The sequence below is a fragment of the Aspergillus campestris genome (genome assembly GCF_002847485.1).
Source record: "Aspergillus campestris IBT 28561 chromosome Unknown P168scaffold_1, whole genome shotgun sequence".
NCBI lineage: Eukaryota > Fungi > Ascomycota > Eurotiomycetes > Eurotiales > Aspergillaceae > Aspergillus > Aspergillus campestris.
Genome location: NW_020194336.1, coordinates 593,752 through 618,467, shown reverse-complemented (window position 1 = coordinate 618,467; position 24,716 = coordinate 593,752). Strand labels below are relative to the sequence as shown.

General features: G+C 50.4%; 12 protein-coding genes across 12 annotated transcripts; 6 read left to right on the top strand and 6 right to left on the bottom strand.

Moving 5' to 3' along the window:
* Positions 1 to 231: 231 nt before the first annotated feature.
* P168DRAFT_323108 (putative dynamin GTPase) lies at positions 232 to 3,163 on the top strand. The gene is made up of 3 exons (XM_024840648.1): positions 232 to 2,158; positions 2,206 to 2,733; positions 2,792 to 3,163. Exons 1-3 carry the CDS (start codon positions 713 to 715, stop codon positions 3,011 to 3,013), a joined length of 2,196 nt encoding a protein of 731 aa, XP_024696491.1. The 5' UTR covers positions 232 to 712; the 3' UTR covers positions 3,014 to 3,163.
* Positions 3,164 to 4,312: 1,149 nt separating this feature from the next.
* P168DRAFT_323107 (uncharacterized protein) lies at positions 4,313 to 5,601 on the top strand (the record flags this gene model as incomplete). The annotated part of the gene is made up of 3 exons (XM_024840647.1): positions 4,313 to 4,387; positions 4,436 to 4,858; positions 4,915 to 5,601. The coding sequence occupies 3 exons, from the start codon at positions 4,313 to 4,315 to the stop codon at positions 5,545 to 5,547; spliced, it is 1,131 nt and encodes a 376-aa protein (XP_024696490.1). The 3' UTR covers positions 5,548 to 5,601.
* Positions 5,602 to 6,004: 403 nt separating this feature from the next.
* Positions 6,005 to 7,417, bottom strand: P168DRAFT_228969 (mannose-6-phosphate isomerase; the record flags this gene model as incomplete). The annotated part of the gene is made up of 4 exons (XM_024833161.1): positions 6,005 to 6,928; positions 6,992 to 7,135; positions 7,199 to 7,300; positions 7,379 to 7,417. The coding sequence occupies 4 exons, from the start codon at positions 7,415 to 7,417 to the stop codon at positions 6,005 to 6,007; spliced, it is 1,209 nt and encodes a 402-aa protein (XP_024696489.1).
* A 330-nt stretch (positions 7,418 to 7,747) lies between these two features.
* P168DRAFT_261908 (cytochrome P450) lies at positions 7,748 to 9,763 on the bottom strand (the record flags this gene model as incomplete). The annotated part of the gene is made up of 4 exons (XM_024834717.1): positions 7,748 to 7,950; positions 8,022 to 9,025; positions 9,091 to 9,475; positions 9,524 to 9,763. 3 exons carry the CDS (start codon positions 9,761 to 9,763, stop codon positions 8,028 to 8,030), a joined length of 1,623 nt encoding a protein of 540 aa, XP_024696488.1. The 3' UTR covers positions 7,748 to 7,950; positions 8,022 to 8,027.
* Positions 9,764 to 10,288: 525 nt separating this feature from the next.
* P168DRAFT_261906 (Trichodiene synthase) lies at positions 10,289 to 11,506 on the top strand (the record flags this gene model as incomplete). The annotated part of the gene is made up of 1 exon (XM_024834716.1): positions 10,289 to 11,506. The coding sequence occupies one exon, from the start codon at positions 10,289 to 10,291 to the stop codon at positions 11,504 to 11,506; it is 1,218 nt and encodes a 405-aa protein (XP_024696487.1).
* A 458-nt stretch (positions 11,507 to 11,964) lies between these two features.
* P168DRAFT_323104 (dihydroxy-acid dehydratase) lies at positions 11,965 to 14,044 on the bottom strand. Its single transcript, XM_024840646.1, has 2 exons — positions 13,917 to 14,044; positions 11,965 to 13,848 (listed from the first exon to the last, which is right to left on the bottom strand). The coding sequence occupies exons 1-2, from the start codon at positions 13,979 to 13,981 to the stop codon at positions 12,123 to 12,125; spliced, it is 1,791 nt and encodes a 596-aa protein (XP_024696486.1). The 5' UTR covers positions 13,982 to 14,044; the 3' UTR covers positions 11,965 to 12,122.
* A 465-nt stretch (positions 14,045 to 14,509) lies between these two features.
* P168DRAFT_3988 (FAD binding domain-containing protein) lies at positions 14,510 to 16,308 on the bottom strand. Its single transcript, XM_024841924.1, has 7 exons — positions 15,825 to 16,308; positions 15,487 to 15,773; positions 15,368 to 15,432; positions 15,236 to 15,314; positions 15,079 to 15,188; positions 14,798 to 15,019; positions 14,510 to 14,722 (listed from the first exon to the last, which is right to left on the bottom strand). The coding sequence occupies exons 1-7, from the start codon at positions 16,245 to 16,247 to the stop codon at positions 14,604 to 14,606; spliced, it is 1,305 nt and encodes a 434-aa protein (XP_024696485.1). The 5' UTR covers positions 16,248 to 16,308; the 3' UTR covers positions 14,510 to 14,603.
* A 518-nt stretch (positions 16,309 to 16,826) lies between these two features.
* P168DRAFT_323102 (FAD-dependent oxidoreductase) lies at positions 16,827 to 18,205 on the bottom strand (the record flags this gene model as incomplete). The annotated part of the gene is made up of 2 exons (XM_024840645.1): positions 17,946 to 18,205; positions 16,827 to 17,887 (listed from the first exon to the last, which is right to left on the bottom strand). The coding sequence occupies exons 1-2, from the start codon at positions 18,137 to 18,139 to the stop codon at positions 16,828 to 16,830; spliced, it is 1,254 nt and encodes a 417-aa protein (XP_024696484.1). The 5' UTR covers positions 18,140 to 18,205.
* A 648-nt stretch (positions 18,206 to 18,853) lies between these two features.
* On the top strand, positions 18,854 to 20,256 carry P168DRAFT_314027 (S-adenosyl-L-methionine-dependent methyltransferase; the record flags this gene model as incomplete). The annotated part of the gene is made up of 4 exons (XM_024839729.1): positions 18,854 to 19,030; positions 19,087 to 19,210; positions 19,281 to 19,889; positions 19,946 to 20,256. The coding sequence occupies 4 exons, from the start codon at positions 18,854 to 18,856 to the stop codon at positions 20,254 to 20,256; spliced, it is 1,221 nt and encodes a 406-aa protein (XP_024696483.1).
* Positions 20,257 to 20,362: 106 nt separating this feature from the next.
* Positions 20,363 to 22,154, bottom strand: P168DRAFT_294109 (cytochrome P450; the record flags this gene model as incomplete). The annotated part of the gene is made up of 4 exons (XM_024837937.1): positions 20,363 to 21,381; positions 21,443 to 21,695; positions 21,797 to 21,969; positions 22,028 to 22,154. 4 exons carry the CDS (start codon positions 22,152 to 22,154, stop codon positions 20,363 to 20,365), a joined length of 1,572 nt encoding a protein of 523 aa, XP_024696482.1.
* A 517-nt stretch (positions 22,155 to 22,671) lies between these two features.
* Positions 22,672 to 23,535, top strand: P168DRAFT_331187 (uncharacterized protein; the record flags this gene model as incomplete). The annotated part of the gene is made up of 1 exon (XM_024841642.1): positions 22,672 to 23,535. The coding sequence occupies exon 1, from the start codon at positions 22,771 to 22,773 to the stop codon at positions 23,533 to 23,535; it is 765 nt and encodes a 254-aa protein (XP_024696481.1). The 5' UTR covers positions 22,672 to 22,770.
* Positions 23,536 to 23,820: 285 nt separating this feature from the next.
* On the top strand, positions 23,821 to 24,411 carry arp1 (scytalone dehydratase arp1; the record flags this gene model as incomplete). Its single annotated transcript, XM_024835616.1, has 2 exons — positions 23,821 to 23,919; positions 23,992 to 24,411. The coding sequence occupies 2 exons, from the start codon at positions 23,821 to 23,823 to the stop codon at positions 24,409 to 24,411; spliced, it is 519 nt and encodes a 172-aa protein (XP_024696480.1).
* Between the last annotated feature and the right edge of the window lie 305 nt (positions 24,412 to 24,716).

Here is a 24,716-nt window from a genome sequence, read left to right as displayed (position 1 = left end):
AGGGATGTACCAAGGCACCAAGGGGCAGTAAAACAATCGCTCTAGCTCATTATGGAGAGAGCATCCCTAGCAGCAACCCCCTTGCGCCGCGTTGATTCTGACCTCCAAGGTTACGTGCAAACAAAATTAGCTCGAGGACCAGGAAACGTGGTTTCTTGTTAACTGATTATGTCTCTTGTATCTGATCTAGCTTTTAGCAGAGCTTGAGCTCACCAAAGCAAAGACGCTACGCTTCAATAGTCGGGAAGCATCCGATTTTCAGGATCTCTCTGTAACGTGATCGAACGTTTGTCAGCAGGTCAAGCTAACACCAATTACTTTTTCTCCTGGATTTCGGGCCAAGGCAGCCTGATGTAAACAGACATTCCTTACCGCAGTGAGGGGGTCGAACAACCGGTGATGGTTGCAGACGGCAAGGGATTCCGCCCCCGCCGGGTGCGGGATATAAAAGGCTCCAAGTGAACACCGCAAACACTGGCACACCTCGCCGCTTGCAACCTGGTCGTCAACTCCTGCTGTCACACGGTCGATTTTGTTGAGTGGCTTCAGACGTTCCCGATGATTGTCGGTCGAGTCCTTCTTTGACCCGGCGCAAGTTGATCGCAACTATAAAGAGTTCGGTTCGCTCCTTATTTTATGTCCCCAGACTCTCTTTGTCGAACCTGAAAAATCAGAACCAAGCGACAGTTCCTAGACCATCTGAATCGAAGACATGGAAACTTTGACCCCGACGTCAGATGATCCGGAGAGTTTGGAAGAACGATGGACAGCGATGGACTTCCGCCGGGTCGGAGACGAACTCGGTCTCCAATCATCGAGAACGTCTCAGCGACTCAACCAAATCGACCGTGTTCGCGCCAACGGAGTTGGCGATCATGTTGCACTGCCTCAGCTGGTGGTATGCGGTGATCAGTCCGCCGGCAAAAGCTCTGTGCTGGAAGGGATTAGTGGAATCCCTTTCCCCCGGCAGGATGGCTTGTGTACCAGATTCGCGACGGAAATTGTCCTGAGACATACGCCACAAGCGAATCGTATGACGGCCACGATAAACCCTCATTTGTCGCGAGATGATGAGGAGAGAAGGCGCTTGGCCTCCTTCCGAATGGAATTCCGTGACTTCGCTCAGCTTCCCGGAATCATCGAAGCCGCAGGTCAGTGCATGGGCATTCGTACCTCCGAAGATCAGGCCGATGCTCCCGCTTTTGCCGCCGATGTTCTGCGATTGGAGTTGGTTGGCAATACCGGACTACATTTGACGATTGTTGATCTGCCCGGTTTGATTTCGGTTTCCGAGAATGAGCGCGACGTGGAGCTTGTTAGTGATCTAGTTGATTCCTACCTCGAAAGTTCGCGGACAATTGTGCTTGCGGTTGTTCCAGCAAGTAGCGATGTTGATACTCAAGGTATCATCCAGCGAGCCCGTCGCTACGATAAGGATGGGGTACGAACGGTCGGTATCATCACAAAACCAGATCTTATCAATACCGGAACTGAGCAACGGGTTGCACGCCTGGCGAAGAACTTGGATCGCACAAAGCTCAATTTGGGATTCTTCTTGCTCAAAAATCCGGCCCCCGCCGAGTTGCGGGAGGGCTTGTCTCCAACTGCTAGAAAGCGCGCAGAGCAGGCTTTCTTCTCCAGCGAACCATGGAGTAGCCTGGGACTTGATCCATCACGCGTTGGGATCGAGAACCTTCGAGTGTTTCTCCAAGACCTTCTGGATAGTCACATTGAACGTGAGCTTCCGAAAGTACGAGAGGAATTGCGTGAGCTTCTCGAGCGAAATAGCCAGGATATTGCTGCCCTTGGAATGGAACGAAATACTCCTGGTCAGATACGGATATACCTGACGCAGGCTAGCGTCGACTTTCACAGCTTGGTTCGTGCTGGTATTGATGGCGACTATGGTGGCCGTGACGCGAGTTTTTTCGACATCCAAGGCAAGGATTTTGCGAATCGGCTGCGCGCTGTCGTCCATCTCGAGAATGAGAAGTTTGCGAATTACATGAGAGAAAATGGCCACACACGAAAAATTGTTTGTCGGGAAGACGATCAATCTCTGGGGCCAACTTCTTCTGACGAGAAGATGGAGTCATCTCTTAACGTAGAGGGACAGATTCTCGTTGATAAGGAGGCAATGGTTGCGTGGATTAAGCAAGTAAGTGGGGAACTCAACGACTGTCAATCACCTCCTAATGATGTCAGGTATATGATCGGACGCGTGGCAGGGAACTACCGGGAAATTATAACCACACCCTGCTTGCAGAGCTTTTCCATTCGCAATCAATGCGTTGGGGCAAGATCTCTCGTGACCATGTTGACGCCGTCGCGAATTTGGTTTCCAGCTTCTTACAAGCCGCATTAAAGTTCGTGATCAAAGATACCAAGGTCCGCCAAAACGTCCAAGACTGCGTTGAGAAGTCCGTTAAAACGAATATCAAACGCGCGATGTATGAGTTAGACGTGTTGCTCGAGGACGAAGCACGCCAACCTATCACGTACAATCATTATTTTACGGACAATATCCAGAAGGCTCGAAATGACCAATCAAAGCGCCAAATCCAAGATTCAATGCACAAGGCTATTCAAAACGACTGGAAAGGCAAGTTCCATGTGAGCAATTCGACCGAGGAAATAGACAAGCTCGTCACTTCACTTCAGGGGCGGGTGGTTGTCGATATGACAAAGCAAGCTTGCTTCGAAGCGCAAAATGATTTGAATGCATACTACAAGGTTGGTCAACTTTCCCCAACAGCAATGACTCATGCCTTCTAAAACATTCACCTGCTAGGTTGCTATGAAGACTTTCGTCGACAACGTTTGTAGACAGGTCATCGAACGGCATATCATCGCGAAGCTCCCAAGTGTTTTCGAACCCGTCCTTGTGAGCGGATACGAGAACGACGAATTGCTTCGGATGGCTGCAGAATCTGCGCAGATCAGCATTCGCCGGGACGAAGCACGTCATCTTCAAGATGTCTTAGAAAGAAGTCTCGAAGATCTGAGTTTCTAGCTTGGTAGTCGCGGGCTCTGGGCAAGGTTTTTTCTCACGTAGTTTTTTCCCTTCCCTCTTCACGAATGTGGGAGCCTTTGTATGTGTTTTTTTTTTTGTTTCTCTTGTTTCAGGTACTTCACCATCTTGAAATTCCGTTTCATCCATTATAAACTCGAGTTTTCATCCCGTAGGCTATATAAGCAGTAGAAATTGTTTTCTTGCCACAATCCCATCATGGTGTCTCTACAGGGGCCGCCTGCGAGATTTCTCCATCACTGCATCCCGATCAATGGGCTTGACAAAGAGCACAAGTCAAGGATCTCGTACGAGCCTACTGAGAGCGCAGAATAAATGAAATATCATCAGGCGGGGGCTATCGTCTTGTATAGATGGCCTCTAGCCGGTGATATAAGTGCTAGAAATCAATTGAAAACAAATAGACCGACTGGATCGCCAGAGAAGCAGTAGGCCAAGAGACAATACACCCCTTCTAATATCTCCTTTCGCGGGAAAAAAATTGTATCCACTAAAGGATCCTAGACGAGTCGAAGACAAAGTCCACCAAGTTCACAAAGAAAGGGCATTCAATCTCTGTCTATGATTTGTAGCCAAATAATTTCCAGATCAATCTCACAGAACCGAGTATGTCCACTCATTCCACCTTGGACTAGTCACTGGGGACTATTGATGTATTACAAACTATGTGGTCTTGTGAATAGTAACAAATATGTCTAATTCTCAAGAACCAGTAGTCTATATATTGGTGGACCGTCTAAGGCCCAGGGACCCGTAATAGGACTATTACGAGTACGTTTGGAGGGCCTAGATTTCTGAACCATGCTCTGCTCAGCCTATATGAGGCGGTAGTTCGGCGTGGTTCAAGATTTTAGCGCAACTTTCTGAACCACTCTGAGCGCTAGTTTGAACAACGCTCAGCTGTAACCGCGTAACTGCCTGGCTAAGCGCCTGGCTCTACAGGGGTCATACACAAGAGTCAACACTGATTCTGCCTCGTCTCGAACTTTGCTGCCTTGGTTGGTGCCTAAAAGAAGAGATCCTATATATCAAATCAAGCTCGCCCGCAGCATCACTGAATTCTGGGAGCAATAATTATATTGAATTATGACTAGCGATGCTGACTCCAGTTCCTCTACCTCCGGCTGGGTAACTGAGCCCGACGGTCGCGGCACCTGGAGTATTCTCTCCACATGCCTCCTAACTATTATCTTGTGCTGCTGGACATCAGTTTGTCCAAATATCCCTGCACCGTCTGACGGGTACTTTGCTCGGTTGCGCGATAAACTTCATCTGGCTCTAATGGGCGTTCTTGGACCAGAGTTCCTGCTCATGCTGACGTTAGGCCAGTGGACGTCCGCTAGGGCGTCAGTAAAGGTTTGCATATTGCTGGAGCGTCTAAGATAAAAGACTGACTGTGCCTAGGAGCTTACGGAAATGGGTCACAGGGACTGGACCATCGTGCATGGCTTCTACGCTGATATGGGTGGTTTTGTGCTCCATGGACCGGGAATTGAAATACCATTTCCGATAGACGCCCAGCAGTTCCTGTTCCTCGTAAAACACGGGTATATCGAATACCCTCGGATTACGAAAGAAGACATCATGGATCGAAACAAGTCAGATGGGCTCGCGAGATGTATCGCCGTCTGCCAGGCCGTGTGGATGGTCATCGATTGTTTCACACGGGTAGGGCTGGGTTTGACCCTGACTAAACTGGAGCTGACCACGCTCTCGTTCATCTTGGTATTTCTGGTGACTTCATTCTGCTGGTACTACAAACCGCAGGATGTTACTACTACGGTGCCCATCCACTGTGTTGTCCACATTGACCAGATTCTTGCAGAGGTTGTTGTCTACTGCCTACACGTTGAACACAATAGGCGGACGCTGATATCGTATAGAATGGAATCCACGGTATCAATCCGTGGCACACTAGCCCACTGGATTTTGTTCATGATGAAGCCTTCTTCTGTGAGCGTTTCTGGCGCTATTACATGGAGATTTTATCAAAAGTCCACCTGTCTATCTTCTCGCGGAAGGTAGACACCCGGCCGTACAATCGCATCCCCAGCGACCGATTTCAGTCTCTGGATAGGCTAGCCGAAGTAATCGGTGCTCCTGTGATTGTCGGATTCGGTTGCATCTTCATGTTCGCGTGGAACTTCAATTTTCCGTCGCCCACGGAACAACTCCTATGGCGAGCGGCTAGTATTTACACGCTGGTATATACATTTTTCGGATCCGCCTGCGCGCAATACTGTCATAAAATCCTGCTTCCACGATGGTCGAAGCAGCGAGCACCGTTGCCCATTGCGCAGAGGGATAATCTTCCCGCCATACTACGCAATATACATCCATCGAAGGATCCCCGTTTGGACATCCCGCTGCGGGCGCTGATACCTGTGTCTGTACTCTGCGCCCTGTACTGTGTTTGTCGGGGTTATATACTGGTCGAGGACTTTGTCGGGCTACGAAGCTTACCCGCCACTGCGTTCCAGACGGTGGAGTGGTCAGACTATGTACCTCATTGGTAGGTCTGAGATCCGGCTTTGGATAATATATACAAATCTAGTTTGATAGATCGGTACAAGCAAGACATATACAATTGGTGGAGAAGGATACCACTCAGCTACAAAATATACTAGAATCATTTGAGTTTATGTTTGACAATAACACACAATGTCCGAGTACACTGGGAATCTTCGGTTCGCCGGCGAAACATATATCGTTTTCGCAGTCTAGTGGGACATACGAGCTTCCATAAAGAGGCTACTCTTTGTAGAACAAATATCTAACGGACTAGCATGCTAATTACTCTCTTATTGACTTGCAGCACTGGCCAATGCCACTATCTTTTGTTACACTTTTTTTACTTCCCTCGGTTCTGGGAGACAACGGCGTCAAGCTTAAATTAGATGTCTCTTGTTATCAACACATAATTGAAGAATGGAAAATAGCGAGTATATTCGCGGTCACAGATTTATAACTCCCCTACTCCGCATAAGCTCTGTAAATGGTCATGCTTGTCGGCGTCGAGAAATCCAACGAAATGCCCTGCCCGACAAAGAAAACTTGCCCTTCATCTAGGGCGGTCGTGGTTCCGTGAACCTCCATCTTGCCAGACCCTTCAGTGACAATCATAAGGCTGGGTCCAAGTATAGCCTTATGAGTCTCGGTTTGATCCATAGCTAGAGAAGTTGCAAGAACATTGAACTCGCTCATTGGTGGAGCGTACTCTACAGTTCTGCCACTCAATCCCTTGTCGCTCTTTTTCCTCGGCAACTCAGCCTCCTGTGAACTGTGTGGTTTGAACGTCAAAGCCTGCGTGAACAAGTCCACACTATCGCGATCGGCCCTAGGACAGAAGCCAACATTAAGTACGTTGTCAGAGCGAGCCATACACTCAACTATGTCCCCCGAGAGATATGCGTGAACACTGTCGGCTGGAACACATACTGCATCACCGGGTCCAATAGTCATGTAGTTCATCAGTAGGGCTGCCACAAGGTTCCCATTGTCAAATTCGGAATGCTGCGCGCTCAGACGATCGAGGATGGAAGGGATATACGGATATGGCCCGAATTGCTCTGTCGGGACCTTTTGGAGCTCCTTGACAGTCTCGTTCACCATATCCGGCGAAGCCTCCAACAAGGCCTTGCAAATCGATTTCAGAGTTTGGTCGTTAAAATGGCTTTCACTTGGTGTATAACGATTTAATGCAGGCAGTTCGAAAAGTGCCTGGATGTCCTTGAGGGGCTTCCAGCCAACGAATAGCTCGAATTTCGATAGGGCAACAGCTATCTCTGGCTTGTGATTGCTATCGCCGAACCTCTTGGGGTCCTTGTCATGGAGTCTTTCAGCAAGTGCCTTATCTGGATGGAGTTGGAGCGAGAGGGCCGAGGAGAACGAAAGAATCTTTTACTTGCTCGATTAGCAATTCTGTTTCGATCCGGCACATTTCTAACTTGCGGATCGTACCTTGGGTAAGAATGGAATCTCAGCTCCCCAGCGTTTCAGCACAGCGTCGCCGACCACTTGTGGGTTGTTCTTGATGTAGTCCGAGAGGAGTTCTCCACTCGACAGTACATAGGAGGGATTACTGGGGTACGTGCCCATCCACAACTGTTTACCTATGAAGTCAGCCCTTCTAAATGCCAAGTGAATAGTATAAGACTTCTTTCTGACCTCTGAATAAGTCTGGTTTTGGTCAATTGGGCCATTGCCGGGTGTCTTCGCCCAAAGGCGCGCGGAGAGTGACTCCTTTCCCTTCTTGCCCCAGGCATCGTTCTGTGTTCAAGATATCAGTCGGCTTCTCGTCCTTTCGAGGCAGACACATATATGCATACACGGGGCATTGATACTAACCTTGACACCACATCTCAGTTGAACAATGGGCACTGCCATCACGTTTGCATGGATATGCGACTATAGGTTAACTTACCAATTCGGGATCCGAGACTCATCGAAGATAAATGAACAATGGTAGACACCGATTTACCAAATGATAAATAATATCAGCCCCTCGGACAGTCCTAAATTGAACGAGCACAGTGGACTGGCTCGTCTCTGGCGTGAGTCCAATAGTAGTAGGAGAAATCCGCAAAACAGGAATCGAGCGCACCTTGACGTCCATATGCCGTCATCGATTTCGGAGATAAGCGGTAACGGTCTCCGCGTGGGTGTTGGGTTCAAAGATAATTATTAATAGTCTTAACAGTAGCTTAGCATGGGTATGTGATAATGCTTCTAGGTCCAGATCGAGTCTTCTCTTTAAAAGCCCTGGAAATGGAAGGTTTGGGGGTTTAGGTGTGTGTCCCTGATCGGAACGGGGCTTCTAGGTATTCCCGGGTAATCTGCTATGAGGGGATCTCGCACGTTTTCTGCTATTGGACTTTGACTCAACAAAAACATTTTGCTTCTTTCCCATCTAATTTAATCTGATATTTGACACGTTATTCACATCCGATAAGCCTGAAAAAAAAAAAGAAAAAAAAAGAATTAAACCCACACAGCATTAACTTCGTCTCTTTACCCTAATTCGCGCCCCAGAAGGCGGCATTAGAGTCTCGGCCATCCACCGATTCGCAGGTCTCTGCCCATTATACTCGGCCGGAAACTCGACGTCATAATTCCTTAGAAGATAGGCAACAATCATCTTGACTTCAACGTCAACCAGAAATCTACCCGGACACGAATGACCTCCATGGCCAAAAGGAAGATGCTCCGGTGAAGTCGAGACGAAGCTCAGATTGCTCGCGGAGGATCTGCCTTTCGTGTCTTTTGGAGCCTTCTCGCGGATCAGAGAGAACCGGAAGGGATCGTATATAATAGGATCCCCAAAGTCTTCGGTTTTGCATTGAAGCGGACGACCCAGGAAGGAGACGTACGCGCCTTTGGGAAGTTCGATGCCATCTTCTGTTTTGATCCCCTCGACTAGAACCTTGCGGAAGACTCCGCAGCTGGTGTTTGAATGTAGACGCATGGTTTCACGCGCCACACTGTCGGACTTGATCATCTGTGCGACTTTGTACTTGGTCCATTTGGCGTTGCTATCGGGGCCGATGATGTCGTCGACTTCGTTTCGGAGGACGGTAATAGTATTGTATTTCGCGTCTGAGCTGACGATGTTGAGTATCATGTTTGTTACAAGCAAGGTTGTTTGATGAACGGCTGCAAAGTTGGCGAAACACAGTCGTCTAGTCATACTGGGGAAATCGTGCAGTTCGTTTGGTCGCTCTTTCTGGGCGTAGCGGAGCATTTGCTGGAAGAGGTCCCGCGGTTCTTCGCTATCGGGCTTCTGTGCGCTGTTTTGACGGCTCAATGCTTGGAGCCGCTGGTGATAGATAGGCTCTACTTGTTTTTTGACATCTTCGATGCTTCGACGGAGATTTATTGTAACCAACGGGCCAAAAATCGGGCGCAGAAGACGTGGAGTAGCCCCGGTTAGACCGCCGTTCATCACTATCCCATCGTTGACCTTCCAGCAGGCTCGAAGATACTCCTCGTTGCGACCTGTAGCTCATCAGTTAGAAAGGAATACTGCAGTGGGAAACCCAAAACAAAAGAGAAAAACATACACAGAGGGAATCCAACAGTAAATCGACTCGCCGCGGCCATCATGACCATTCGAATTGTCTCCGTCAAATTGACTTCCTTCCAAGCTTCCGTATCACATCCAATATATCTTTCAGATGCATATTTCAATTCCTCATTCATACCATCACAAACAGCCTCCAGATTGGCATTGATATCCGACTTCACAAGCATACAAGGCCAGGGATCGGCTTTGTACTTTTCATGGCCAAATGCATACTTCAGTTGAACAAGTTCCAAGACCGCGTCGGCGTGACTAAGTTCCTTTTCAGGACGGGCCATTATATCCCGCATTGCGCTTTGAGGCAGAATGATGTCGTGGCGGAATCCAAGTCCCGGGAGGAGGACTGCCTTGCCATGTTTAGTGTACTTGATACAAGTCAGTGTCGCTCTCAATGTTGACGTAGAAGAACTTACGTTCTCATATGTTTCTTTGTAGAGAGCCTCGCAGTCGGTATAGTACCTCCATCTCATTCGCCAGCTGAATGTTCTTTTCCCACCAGGCTCACCAGCTAGTGGGAGGTCGGCGGGATATTTAATGGCAAAGAATGCCTGGTAGGTCATGAGCAAAACGCATCCTGCTAAAGCAAGAAGCATTACCGAAGCCCATGATTCATATCCTTCAGCAAAAGGCAATTCTATTGTCGACGGTTTCATGCTCATCTAATTCGATATGACTGCATATCGGTGAAGAGGCCTTGTAAAGAACTTCCTGTAAGGGATACCTTTCGTACCCTTGCCGTTTGGTTCCATATAGCCTCCAGTAGATTCAAGCCACTCTCATGATACGAGGAGTGAATTGGCAACTGCGGAATTGTTCTTCCTGCTAGCATATCAAATTCGTATCAAGCCGAGAATGTCCGAGTAATGTTTCTGGCTTCTCACCGTCCACCTCGTCGCTTACAGCGTGGACATGTGGGTCCGGTGATGTTGATACGTTGGAGTATGAGTAGATGGAATTGTTTCTGTCATGAGGTCTATGCTTATCCTAATCCACCTGGTAGAGGATAATGGGCGAGAGGAGCAAATCGGGCTAGAGATTGGCAGTAGAGTGTGCACTGGCCAGCATTTCAAGCCTCCTGCTCATCCAATACGTATGCTTGGAAGGTACTTCAAGAGCCTTTGTCCGAGATTGTCGATGACATTAACAAGCATCTCAAATTTCCTTGGATTACCTCCATTATGGATATAAAATACTTCCCCGCCAGCACGTACTGCGACTCCATTGTCCGCTTCCTCGATGCCATCGAGTACCATGACGACAACCTGACACACAATGAGCGGGCCGAAGGCCTTCGGCGTGTCCATTCCAAGACTGCACAGTACTTTACTGAGCCTCTTCCAAGGTGCATCCTCAAAGATGTTGCTCCCCGCCGAATAGCCGCTGTCACGCGGACCATCTCGCATTTCGTTGTCTATTGTTGGAGTAAAATACCCCGTGAAGCCCAAGTAGACGTCTCTATCTATCTCTCCATTATCAATGTCCTAGACGACGAGATCAGCAGCGAGCCCAGCACCCAGATGGCCACCTTCTGGACAGACCTTATCCGGGGCAAGCAACAGAAGCACCCCTTCTGGGTGCTGTTCAACTCCCACCTGCCCCGTCTCCTAAGACACTACGGCAGCTTTTGCGCCTTCAATATCATGCGCTGCACATTCGATTACTTCGAAGGATGCTGGCTCGAGCAACACAACTTCCAGGGCTACCCCGGCGCCGACCGCTACCCATCTTTCCTCCGCCGGTTAAGCTGCCTCGGCGGCGCTGTCGCCGGAACCATTTTCCCCGCCGCCCACTTCGACCACCAAAAGCTCTTCAAGGAGATGTCTTTCGTGATGGCCCAAATGGACGGACCTGTTGCCCTCATGAACGATCTTTTCTCCTTCTACAAAGAATACGACCAGGACGAAGCCAACCTGGTCACCAACTGGTGCACCGTGGACGGAGTCACCATGGACCAGGCTCCCGTCCGTCTCACGGACGACACGATCCACGCCTGTGTGCGCATTTTGGAAGTACTAAAGGACAAAGACCCCGCCATGCTGACGACCATCCGCGGGTTCATCCACGGGTACGTAACGTGGCACATCTGCGACTTCAGGTACAGAATGCGGGAGATCTACGAGCGTGACGATCTAGACGCCGCGGGCACCAAGTTCCGCGCTTACTTTGACAAGGCGATCGATGTGGGGTGGGTGGATACTGAGGAGTGGACCTGCCAAGTCCAGGGCTTTGAAGTCGACGGGCCGGCCCCGAAAGGATCTGAGATACAGGCGTATCGGTCCAGCGCTTTTGCATTCTCTGTCGATACGTCTGGATACCACAGCAAGGACTACGTGGGGAGTTCGATAATTGGTATGTTTCAGTGGGTGGCGCGGTATGTGAGGGGAAAATCTCGCTAGATCACAAAAGGAGAAGGTCACGGTATACTGAACTAGAATGTATTGGCAATTTTGTCATATATTTGCGTGATAATCACGACCATTTCAAGCGAAATACTGATAGCCAAGTCTCCATCAATTGAAGTTCGTAACGACTATCGACCTCGGCAAACACTCCGTAGATATTTTGGGATCGAGACCATTAGGGCTAGCTAGTACCGGATCGGCCCGTGCGGTCTTGATTTGTAGGCAGGTTCCCGCGCCAAATACGGCGTTCATTGCAATGTATAGATTGAACTAAACTAGAGCGAGTCTGAACCAGTAGCAAACAGCAAATGCTAAACTATATAAAATAACATAGTGGAGAAATCCGTTGACAGAACTTGGTCTGATACAAGTAGAGTCTTTCCGACACAAACGTGTCGTGTATTTCTGAATACCAAGCAGATGTTACTCCATTTCATGATGTGGCACCTTTTAGTCCTGTGTATGTTTTGATGTTATATTAGCTTATGGAGCAAGTAATAGGATGATAGCCGTATCCAAGTACATCAGTTGCACATTATCCCCTAAATTGTACGCAGTATGTCACATTATCTATTTTGAACGCCATCAGGAATTCTAGCCAGCCCACCATTTAGATCGGTCCGTCCGTAACACAACCGTGGCTAGCATCGCTAACGAGAGTGGCATACTTCTTCAAAGTTCCCTTCTGGTATCTGAGCGGGGGTGCCTTCCACGCCTTCCTCCTCTTCTCCAGCTCTTCCGCCGGAATCTCCAAATCAACCACTCCCTTCTCAGCATCAATCACGATCTTATCACCGTCCCGTGCCAGCGCAATCGGGCCGCCCTCCATGGCTTCCGGCACGATATGTCCGATCAAGAATCCATGACTACCACCAGAGAATCGCCCGTCCGTGAGAAGGGCGACGTCCTGGCCAAGACCGGCACCCATGATGGCGGCGCTGGGTTTCAGCATCTCAGGCATACCGGGGCCTCCCTTGGGACCTTCGTAGCGGATAATCGCGACAGTCTTCTCGCCCTTTTTGATCTCGCCCCGCTCGAGGGACTCGATGAGTGCGTCTTCGTAGTCGTAGCACTTAGCTGTGCCTTCGAACCGTAGACCTTCCTTGCCGGTGATCTTGCCTACTGAACCGCCTGGAGCGAGCGATCCGCGAAGAACCTGGAGATGGCCGGATGGTTTGATGGGCTTGCTGAGGGGGTGGATGATGTCCTGGCCGGCAGGGAAGTCCGGCCATGAGGCCACGTTCTCCTTCATTGTTTTGCCGGTGACGGTGATGCCTGAGCCGTCGATCAGGCCCTCTTTCAGAAGGTATCGAAGGAGGGCTGGTGTTCCACCGATACTGTATAGGTCGTTCATGACATACTTCCCAGATGGCTTCAAGTCCGCCAGGAATGGTGTCTTGTCGGATACCGCTTGGAAGTCATCGATAGTCAACTTGATACCGACAGAGTCCGCAATAGCAATCAGATGGAGAACCGCGTTGGTGCTACCCCCTAGGATGTTCACCACAATCATTGCATTCTCAAACGCCTGACGGGTCATAACATCACTGGGTCTGATATCTTCCCTGAGCAGATTCTTCACCACCTCGCCGATGTTCTCACATTCAACCAGCTTCTTGGGATCATCTGCCGGACAACTACTGCTCCCGGGAACAGCCATACCCATCGTCTCAATAGCCGTCGCCAGCGTATTAGCCGTGTACATGCCGCCACAGGCCCCTTTGCCGGGGCACGCATGGCGAATGACATCGAACCGCTCCTTCTCGTCAATCTGGCCAGTGATATACTGGCCATACGACTGAAACGCACTAACCAAGTCCAGCTTCTGGCCCTTCGCACTACACCCGGGCTTAATACTCCCGCCGTAGATCATGACACTCGGCCGATTCGTGCGCCCCATCGCCATCAACACCCCAGGCATATTCTTATCGCAACCCGGCAGCGACACATTCGCATCATACCACTGGGCGCTCATCACCGACTCAATGCCATCGGCAATCAGCTCCCGACTCTGCAAGCTGTATCTCATTCCCGTGGTGCCCATGCTGATCCCATCGGACACGCCCACCGAGTTGAATCGCATCGGCACTAGACCCGCCTTGTGCACGGACTCGCGCACGATCCCGGACAGGTCGTTCAGGTGCATGTTACAGGGGTTACCCTCGAACCACACCGAGGAGATTCCGACCTGCGGCTTCGACATGTCCTCCTCTGTTAGGCCGGTGGCGTACAGCATCGCTTGAGATGCGCCCTGGGACTTGGGCTGGGTGATTTTCGATGAGATTCGGTTGAGAGACTCGTCGGATCTATAGCGGTGTCCGGTAGGTGGAAGACGACTGGATATAATTTGTACTTGTTAGTATCTGTTGATTTGCGAAGACGCGATGGGAAGCTTCTCTCGTACGTGTTCTCCAACCGAGCTCGTCGGCTCCACCCCAGAGCTCTCGATCGGATATTCAACGCCAGCATAATGCCCGCGGATACGTGTATGTCGAAGAAACCGAGAGGGGAATAATAACCAGCCTGTTGAAGATGTAAGAAGGGTGACGGTGAATCATTTATAAAGAGAGTCACGGGACCCACAGGGGGAGATCGGAGTGGGGACCGAACTCCGGACTCCTCTTGATTGCGATTCTGGCCAATCACTGGCGGGTATGTGATTACCTCATCCGGCGATCCTCGGTTTCTCCGTCCCACTACGGAGTAAACAAGCACTACGGACTACGGAGGACTCCGCAAAACATCGAAGTGTTTATAGGACATGCTTCATCTTTGGGTAACCCTAAATAAAAGAGGTGACCTTTGCTTCTACACCTTCCGTAAACTCGTCTGATGAGCGAGGTACAGTAACGCAGAGTATCTACAATAGGAGGGCGCAAAGGACATTCCTGGGATAATCCGGGTAATGCTATCCGTATACTCCGTACAGGAATGGCTTGTGCCCACCCTACGACAAATATACAAGGTATTCTAAAATGTTTAACTGTGCAATAGAACTATGTCATACGCGTTATGTAGCTTCTATCAGTTCACGTAGAGTCTTGGGTTAGGGCTAGCCAAGGCCTTTAACAAACTAAATATATATAGCTGGCTACCGGCCGAGAAAAGCATCCCCCAGCTTAAATGAGGGATCATATCTCGTCATGGCCTCAAAGGCAACTTCTGCAACGTCATATTTATAATTATGGATCATCATATCATGCTGGTTGCCTAAACAGAAGGTTAGCTTGTGGTTACCAAGTTGACTAGCAACAACAGACTATAGAACGGGACTGGTTGTCATACATGGCATTTGGTCCTCATCTAAATATTCTCTGAGATCATCGACTGATACAGAGTGATCCGCACCCATGTTGCTAAGGATCTGAATCACAGAGGACCGCTTCATGCGTACTTCTTGATAGATTTGCAGCCGCTTCTGGATGTCATCACGCGTCGTCGCCCCGTGAAGTACGACGCCGAGTGCCACGGCGTCTTCTATGCCCTGAGCGCCGCCTTGAGCTAGAACTACACAAGGTTAGCATTTTATCATAGATATATCAAGTTTAAATTTAGAAAAAACGTACAAGGAAGCATAGCATGGCAAGCATCTCCAGCCAGCGTCATGCATCCTTTAGTCCATTGGTGAATGGGCTTGCGGTATATCAGTGGCCAGCGGCGTGCATCTGGCGCTTTGCTACAAGTTTGTTAGAATGGGACTTGAGGACCTAGAGAACTACATGCCTTAAAACCTTGAGTAGCCTGGGGTCATAATCCGAGAATCTCTTAAGAACATCGGGGATTTTAAAGCGGGCGTGCCAATCTGCACGCGACCGGTCAGCCATGCGGTCCATACTGGGTGATGTGAGTTCTCACCTTCTGCACACATATTTGTATCACTTTCCTCGTTATTAATGAGAACAAAGTTATGGATAGTATTACTAGAACACATAGTTAGGTACGGCCTCGAATGTATATCGGGAGCGAGTCGGTACCTTCGGCAAGGGTATGACACTACTGAACGCCCCGTTGCGCTGTCAATCATAATACGAGACCAGCCGTCTGAGTCCTTACTCCAAAATCGAGTGTCAGGGTCTGCTTCAATTGCATCCGCAGGCACCAGAAAGCGGTAGCATGTATTAGCAAACCTCGGGCGCATTGTCTGGACTTCCCCGCCGATAACGGCTTCGACGGCGTCAGAGCGCACCCCGTCCGCCCCGATGACGACGTCAGCGGAGATAACTTCCCCGTTGGCAAGAGTAATAGACGGGGCATAGGGATCCTAGAACATATAGGTCAGCACATTCCATGATACGGGATAATTAGGTCGTACATATGCCACCACATTGCTCAGGAGGTGGATTGTAGCCGGCTGCCCCGGGCCCTCAGGTCGCGTAGCCATCCATTTGAGACAACCGTGCAAATCGACGCGATGGGCATAGTACAGCTCTGCACCAGTAAGCCCCTTGGCGGTCATGCCATCCGACAGCGTCATTTTCGTTTCGAGGGAGGCATGGTCCAGGAACGAGACCTTTTGCGACTTGACAAAGCCCCACTTGTCTGGGTCGAGCCCCCACGGTAGCAAGAACTGGCTGACATTGGGCGGCACGTAGATTGCAGCGCCGATTTCGTTGTCTTGCGCTGACTTTTCGTATAGATGGACTATGTGGCCTGCGCGACGGAGGGATGCTGCTGTTGCGAGGCCGGTGATGCCTGCGCCAACGATAATGATGTGAAGACCCGGTGAAGAATCCATGGTGTGCGGTGGGCGTTGTGTTTGCTTTGGGTCAGCTTGTTAGATTAAATGTGGCAGAAGCTGCCCCTCAAGGCAGTGAACTAGCTAGTAGGTGGGCCATTGCAGTGACTTGGCGAATCGGAGTTATAGGATAACTGTAACTATTTAATTTTACTTTAAAAGACTGGTTATGAATAAGATCTTAAGAAATTACTAATGTTAGTTTATAAGGAGTTTGTCCACCTATAACAATGAGTAGCTTATCTCTCAATATAATGTGTATAACAGTCTAGGAAGTTGATCCTATAGTTAGTTCAAGACAATCAGGCCACCACGAAATCCCTGCTATAATTAGCGAATATTTACTATTATCTATTCACGGTGTAGAAAGTATACGTCAGCGAGTCTTTATACAGCTCTTTCTTATAGAGACTCATGTAGCAAACAAGACGTGTATATGAAACATATGCAATGCCATTGGTTTAGGTCCCTGGAGACGTTGCCCGGGATGGTAAAAGTTGTTCATATGTATGCTAGTATGATCCAGATACTTGTCTCGGATTAAAATACACTATGTTAGCTGGTTTCATGGTCCTATCCCTCAACTCTGCCCCTGTCCAACTAGGAAGTCATTTGCGCCCGACCCGTCCGTGAACTGATCACGATCAAGCTGTGTGGTGTGTGCGCTAGCTATGCGCTCATGCGACCTGTCAAGTGTGCGGAATGCTCTCGGAACACTCTCGCGGTCAAACTGCGAGACGGCGTCGTGCATGGATGACGCCTTACACAGCTGCTCAGCCAGGTCATATCCGTCCTTGAGGGCCACGTTGGCGCCATTTCCCGCCAGTGGAGAGAAGGCGTGATTGCTGTCGCCGATGAAGACCACGCCTCTCAGATGCTCGTGGCTGAAGGGTCGTTTGTCCATTCCAGCCATGATGAAAATGGTGGATGGGTCGGTTCGTTCCACGATAGTGGCAAAGGGCTCTGCGATCACTCGGCCCCGCTGGAGGGCCTCTGACTTCAGGCTCTGGGTATACTCGATGGACCAGGTCGTTGGAGGCGCACGAGGACTCTGTTCCCGCCAGCTGAGCCCCCAGTGGTATCCCATTTGACTTGTAGGCGACAAGAAGCAGGATACACCCTGGTCTGTGAGAACCATGCCCCATTTGTCTCTGATGTGGTCTGGAACGGCGTTGTCGGGGAACTCGGCGACACCGCCCATCATCATCAGGCCGGTGTATTGCAGTGTATCATCCGGACGGAGGCTGGTCCGGATCTTGCTATTTGCACCATCAGCGACGATGATCAGATCACACTTGGTGGTTGTTGACTGAGTTCCTCCACCGTCGTCCGCAGTTCGGAGACGTATCTCAACCCGCCCGTCGTCGAGGCATTCGGGGGCTTCGCACGATACACCCCAATGAACCTCAATACCGGCAGCCTCCGCAGCGTCAATGAGGATCATTCGCAGGACGCGTCGGGGAATGCGCACAGCAGAGGTCGGCATGTCGCCATAGGCTGGCACATTGAAGCTAGGAGAAGCGATCCAGTCCTTGTCCCATATCGTGAACTTGCTGATGGCGTCTGTCATCACGGCCCCATCTAGGACCTTGCCCAGGAGCCCCAATTGCTTCAAGACGACGAGTCCAGTGTCTTCTTTGCTTCAAATTTTACATGTCAGTGACAACTCTTGCGGTCGGGACGCGTACGTATACATACATGCCACTCAGCGTCTGCGAGTATCCTTGCCGTCTGAGGTCGACTTCTCGCTTGTCCCGATCGAAGACGACTACCCTCGGTGGACGAGCATTGTCTCCCCATTGTTTTTGTAGGTTGAGTGCAAATGCCAGACCTGCCACACCTGCTCCAGCGACAACGATGTCCTTTCCTTCCAAGAAGTGTTCTCGTGCCATGTTGAAATTCTATGCTTATCAGTGAGACTTTAGCTCACGTCGTTACCACGCTCCGTAGCGTTCGTGTATGTAGACAGTGGACATTGATGACACTGTCAAGATTACTCCATCGTATGTATCCGTTAATTACTAGGTACGTACGGCGTCGGTAAGGAGTCGTCCGGCGAAGAGTCGTCATCTTCTGGTGCAGGCCCCCGCCCCCACTTCGCATAGCCGCCCCCCCCCCCCCCCCCCCCCTGGCCCGGGGGCTCTGGGCCTGCAGCGTACTAGTCGTGGTAGCGCTGCAGTAGTCGTTTCGCACAACCAGCAGGATGTTTTGCGCGGAGTTCTACCGAGAGCACGCCCGGCTGGTGTGATGGACGCAGCCAAGATGAGGGGAAGGCAAGGTTCTCGATCTGGGCACTATATTTGACTCTTATGCATGTAATACGCGTTGCGAGCGTACCACAGCCAGTATTGGTAATACTATGGTTTTGCTAGCCTAATACCCTAAGCACCTCGATGCGCTATGGGCCAGGGCCTTCCGCCAGGCTCCACCAGGCAGTGTTGCTAAATGGTGCCTTTTGTACTCACATAGACAATACTTTGTTGGTTTTATCGCATTGTTTTCAAAATTTAGAACTTCAAACTTCCGGACAAGACTAGAACGTCTATACTAGAACGGAGTCTAGAGGCATTATCCTTTCTTGATCGCTACGCCGGCTTCTTACCAAAATGGCGAGCAAACGTCTGGAGACACTCTGCAAGTCTTTGACTCGAGAAGTCGGACGTCTTTCTTCACGCACTGGGAGAGACGATTATGTTGCCCGGAACAAGGTCGCGGACATCGCCAGAGAGCTCATCAATGAGACGACTCACCCCAGTGACGTCGCTGTACAGTACACAATCAATGTATTTTCCGTCTGTTGGAGGATCTCTCATTCGACCGGTTACTTACAAACCTACAGATGGCAGAAATGGCATGTCTACGTATGTTCCAGAAATGGAAGCTCTTGGATAAGATCCCCACCAGTGGTAGCATCTCGTATGAAGAGCTCTCCGCCAGCATCAACGCTGATAAAGATCTTATTGGTGAGTCTGCCACATCACCGATTCACAGGCTTCTATATGAAATACAACCATCTCGCTAACCTCAACCAAGCCCGCATGGGTCAAATGCTCGTCGCGACAGGCAAACTTCGACAGCCCTCCCCGTCACACGTAGCGCACACTCGCCTGAGCACAGCCTTCGCGCATCGCTCGCCTCCAGCTGTATGGTTCTCGATGAGCTTCGATGAGACTCTCGTCCCATGGACCCAATGGCCGCGCTACTTTGCCAAATACGGCCGACGGCAACCCAGCGGCCAAACGGCCGTGCCTATGACTTTTGCAGAAGGGGTTGACGGTGAATTGACGTGCTACGAGGTCATTGCGCGCGGTGGACCTGAGCGGATGGCGGACTTTGCGGACGGGATGCAGGGGATCCCAGAACTGATGCCAGCTGCTGGGATATATGACTTTACGTGGGTTGGGGAAGCAGTGGCTGAAGGCGAAGTCGAATCGGATATGCCGCTCATTGTAGACGTGGGGGGAAATCTTGGTCAAGCGCTGCTGGAGATCATCGCGCACACTGAGTTGTCGATTCCGCCTGATAGATGTGTTTTGCAGGATAGGGCGGATGTCATAGCTGCTGCAGACGCGTTGGACAATCCGGTGTTGAAGAAGATACGTAAAATGCCCGTTGATTACCACCAGGGGCAGCCTCTCAAAGGTAAGCATATCAGCCGTTCTCCTCCCACTCGAACGATCTGCTCACATGTGGACTAGGGGCTTTGATATACTATGTTCGCCGGTGTCTCCATGGATTCACCGATGAGGTTTCCATCAACTTGCTTAGACACTTGGCCGCTGCTCTACCAGCTGACCCGCGCGCAAGAGTTCTCATCTGCGAGCAAATCACAACGACGCCGCCAGATCCGTACACGACTATGATGGATATCTGTATGATGAATGTCGGCTCCAAAGAGCGGAGTGAGGATGACTTTACGAACTTAGTGACTGCTGCTGGCATGAAAGTGATCAAGTTTCATCGAGGAGAGGGAGTTGCAACGCACGTCATTGAATGTGCAAGAGCTTAGTCTGTTGACTTGGACAATATTGGCAACCTCCCATCAAATAAAATACAAGGCAAATGTCAATAAATACGGTGGGCTTGTTAACAGTAACCTCTCTGAGCTCGTAGCTCTAACAGTCTTTGCCGAGATCCATTCCCAATGGTACCGTTACCCCTTCTCTCCTCTTAATTCTCAAATCAATACCGGACTGTCTAGGGAACATGCTGTTATGTACCTTCCATTCCCTGGCTGGATCAGCCAATTCAAACTCAAACACCGCAATCAACGTCGCCACCGTCTTATAGACCTCCATAGTAGCAAAATTCACACCAAGGCACTTGCGACTTCCAGCCCCAAATGACAAATCGCTGCTGTTCATTAAACGCAGCCGCTGCTTAAACCGCTCCGTCGACTCCTCTTCGCCCTGTAACCAGCGTTCGGGCCGAAACTCCTCAGCGTCGTCGCCCCACACGTCTTTATTCCTGTGGATCACGTAGGCATTGAAACCCACCGCCACACCCTCGGAGACGAATGTGCCATCGGGAAGAATGAGCCCCCCAGGTGGTACATAGCGCTCCTGCGCAAAGCAGCTTCCAGGCCACAGACGCATGGATTCGCGGATCACAGCCTCAAGGTACGGCACGGCGCGCGCCTGGGAATAAGACACGGGCAGCTCTGTAAAGCTGGCGCCGAGAATTTGTGCTTCCAGCGTCTCCCATACCCTCCTGTCTTTGAGGGCGAGGTAGAAGATGGCGCGCAGTGTCGTGGCAGTCGTGTCCACTCCGGCCGCCACATTGACAAGAATGTACGACATTAGACGCGGCTCGTCCACTACTTCCGGATACTTCTTCATGGCATCAAGGTAGCAGTCTAAGAAGTCGGGCTCGGATGAGTCGTGCTCGTCCTCGCCCGTGCGCCGCCTCGTGAGGTGGCTGAAGGCGGCATTGGCCACGGGTACAAAACTCGGCGGGCCGATGCGAAAGATAGGGTTTTTGTCGAGGACTTTATCCATACTCGGTTGCATTCCGACCGTGACGAGATAGTCCATGACTTTTGCAGACGTGTCTACCATGCCGTCAAAGTCGAACGCTTGCTCTAGGTGCCCCGCTCGCCTGCTCCATGTGCTCTGCGCAATGGTGTCCCAAGCGTCTGTTGGCACGGTCGTACGGGATCAGCCCTATGTAGGCTGTGCGTGTAGATAGAAACTTACAGAATGATGCCCATTCGTCAAATTTCAGTGGTTTTCCAAACCCAGCATGTTCCGTGAACTGGTCATCAAGCCGCTTGACGAAGAACGACAGCACGCTGTTGACGTGCGGCTCCATGACGCTGACGCCTGTAGAAGAAAAATATTTGGCAACTGGCTTCTTGATCCGTGCATGCTCGGCCGGGTTGCACTCGCTGAAGATGTTGTATAGGATTTTGTCACCCAGCTTGACGCCTGATATTCCGTGCCATTCTGTCTGGTGCTGGAGTTAGTGCCATCTACCAATGTTTACTGTACCATTTTTACGTTGAGCTTTACAAGACATTATGAGATACAGGGAGAAGGCACAGAACCAACCTTTTTCCAAACGCCATGACTATCAAGACACGTACTCATCAAGGAGGGATAGTCGAGATCGAGGTAGTTTGGGCCCATCCGCACCACAGGACCGTATTTCTGGTGCAGGGCATGGCTCACGAGATGCATTGATCCACCTGCAGCATGGTACATACGCCAGTAGTTTGTCAAGGCTGTAGAGGATCAGCGGTTAACGTTCTCCATGTCTGATTGTCAAAAGAGGTGACCAACAGGCAAGAAATGGACCGCGTCGGCCGCGAATCGGCGAGGTGAAATACGGAACCATGTACCAGAGCAACAGGGCTGCCCAAAGAATAGCGAAGAAGGTCAAGACGGGATGTGTTGTAAGCCTTGTCATGGCCCTCATGAAGCCCTCGGCCTGTGTGAGCACTTTCGTATCCATGATAGATGTGATTCAAGAAAGCAGTGTCTGTGGTGTTTCCAGCATAGCAGTCCCCGAGAGGAGTAGTGTTTATGCTTCAGATACAAGAAGGCCAAGCCAGACCATAGCTAGCCCAAGATCAAATATCCAGCGCTGCAGCGCAGACCAGCAGGTAGCCTTCCCCGTGGATCTTCATCCCCAACTCTCCGTGATTACTTTCTTTGCGAGACTAGTGATAGTAGTCGTAATTTATATGCATTAGATACTCTACAGTACTTTGAATACACTTCAGTACGAGCGTCTACTTATTAGACGAGGTTTGCGAATTCACCCATGCAAGGATTCTCCACTCCCGCGCATGGGATGCATAGTAAGCACTAGAACTGGTAGTTAAACAGAGTATCAAGTAATGCCTCCCATGTGCAGGATATGCCTTGAGTTTCTCGCATCACACACGGCTTTGCCTTCATTTCCTCCTCCTACCCATCCAAGAATTTGACGTTGTCTATCCACTGAAAACGTCTTCGTTCAACTTGCTGGAGCACACGACAGTGACCTTGCCATATTGACAGCTCCACTCGCCCCAAACACCATGGCCAACAATCCCAAAATCATCCAAATGTGTGTGGCAGGGCAGAGGAAGAAAGGATGGTCAGACGAGCAGTTCGTCCACGAATTTACGGTCGTGCACGCGGAAATCACCAAAGCAACAGCTCAAAAAACATCAGCCCTCCTTGGGTATCGACAAATCCTGGCAATCCCACGGCCCAAGATATCCGCACTTAATCTGAGCCAAAGCACGTGGGATTCCCAAGCAGTGTTGACGTGGTCGAGCATTGAAGAACTTTCCTCCCTCCTCAAATCCGAAGGGTATCGCGCCAACGCTGGAAACCACGTCTTCACCGAGCCGAATATAGTGGGATCAATTTGCCAAGTTGCCGGGGAAATCATGTTTGATCCGGTCGGCTACAGCAGCCAGGAATCGCGCTTCATGGTGTTTGTTTATATTCCGCGGGCTACCAGGAGTAGTCGGGAGCGGGTTACAGAGGAAGAAGTGGCCCAGAGACTTGATAGTATTAGGAGAATCGGTGCTGGAACGGGTCTCTTGAGATATGTCATCAACCGCGACGTGACTCCTTCAGATCCAGGGCAGCTGTTTGACGGCACTCCATTTATCAATGGTGAGTGGGGGGTGATGGGTGTGACGGAGCAGTATTGGTTTAAGGGTAAAGATACGGCGGAAGCCTTCTTTGCGGACGAGGCACGAGTGGAGACGTTAGCGGAAGTACCCAGCTCACTGGACAGTGAAAGCTGCGTTGCTGTTGCTGGCGAAGAAACGGTCTTAGTTAGCAAATAATCAGCTTCGTAGTATACCTTTACTATATATACTGGACGCAGTATCTAGGCTAGCGAACCCACACATGGGAAGCTGCCAGATACTACTACTAGAAGAAGTCCTGCAATTTTGGCAGCACCGGGGGATTTCATATGTACCTGCTAGGTTGGCTATGTATTCTATCTTCTTCGGCTATAATAAGGCCGCTACCACTCGACCCAACTTGATTTACATTCCTCATATCTCTTCAGGCCAATTCTCGTATAGTCATTCAGATCTGAACTTCACCTGAGCTCTACCTCTATCATGACCTTCAACATATACATCCCCGAGAATCTTGCTTTCTCGGACTACATTGCGGTCATCCAGGTAGCGAGGACCTGGGCCGACGCCCAAGATAGAAAGGTCAGTCGAATATGATCCCCCACTCCCTTCCCCCAGGCCACAAGCACTAACAATACATCTTGCCTCGCGCAGGATCCTGAAAGATTCCGAGCTACCGTAGCACCAGAGGTAACCATCGACTACAGCCTTCTCATCCCCGCATGGAAAAGCAAAGTCTACACGGCCGACGATTTCGTCGCCACATGGCTTGCTCCAGACCGTGTCGGACTGCCCGTACTGGCAACGCAGCACCTGCTAGGCACGCCATACATCAAGAGCGCAACGGCGAATGAAATCGTCATGGAATTCCAAGAGGTGGCCTCACACGGGCGGCGCCAGGATTACCACGGCGCGTTCGGCGGGAAAATCGGAGAGACGGCTGATGGGAGGGGGTGGGTGGAGCATCATTACGTCAAAATTGATGGCCAGTGGAAGATTGATCTCATCAAACCTTCCATAATCTATATGGCGGGGGATTGGGAGCGAGTTCGGCGGGCTGAGGGGGCGGAGTAATGCAACGCTAAGATGGGCTATCGCGCATGTATCCAAGAAATGGACTCCTTGTCATATTCTATAGCTCGTGGTTACAGTCTTTACTACCAATAAACTGCGGGGTGTGGGTGATTCCAAATTGGCATCTTTTATTTCGCCTCTTCCTGTTCAGTATTTGGGGCTGTCGATTGCAGTACGCTATCTTATGCTCCCTTGCATGTTCGTGATGAGCAATGGCAACCCAATGGTCCCTCGCCCGAACAACTCCGTCGACAGAAGATATGGGGTAGTTGAGAGTTGCATCAATTGACTGAAGCACGATTCCC

Excerpts from the sequence above, each read along its gene's own strand:
- P168DRAFT_323104 (XM_024840646.1), bottom strand. The coding sequence starts at position 13,981 with ATGCTGGCGTTGAATATCCGATCGAGAGCTCTGGGGTGGAGCCGACGA. Across the intron at positions 13,849-13,916 it reads CGAGCTCGGTTGGAGAACAC|TCGTCTTCCACCTACCGGAC; the intron begins GTACGAGAGAAG and ends AATTATATCCAG.
- P168DRAFT_3988 (XM_024841924.1), bottom strand. The coding sequence starts at position 16,247 with ATGGATTCTTCACCGGGTCTTCACATCATTATCGTTGGCGCAGGCATC. Across the intron at positions 15,774-15,824 it reads TGAGCAATGTGGTGGCATAT|GATCCCTATGCCCCGTCTAT; the intron begins GTACGACCTAAT and ends TATATGTTCTAG. Across the intron at positions 15,189-15,235 it reads AGGCTACTCAAGGTTTTAAG|CAAAGCGCCAGATGCACGCC; the intron begins GCATGTAGTTCT and ends ACAAACTTGTAG.
- P168DRAFT_323108 (XM_024840648.1), top strand. The coding sequence starts at position 713 with ATGGAAACTTTGACCCCGACGTCAGATGATCCGGAGAGTTTGGAAGAA. Across the intron at positions 2,159-2,205 it reads TGGTTGCGTGGATTAAGCAA|GTATATGATCGGACGCGTGG; the intron begins GTAAGTGGGGAA and ends TAATGATGTCAG. Across the intron at positions 2,734-2,791 it reads ATTTGAATGCATACTACAAG|GTTGCTATGAAGACTTTCGT; the intron begins GTTGGTCAACTT and ends TTCACCTGCTAG.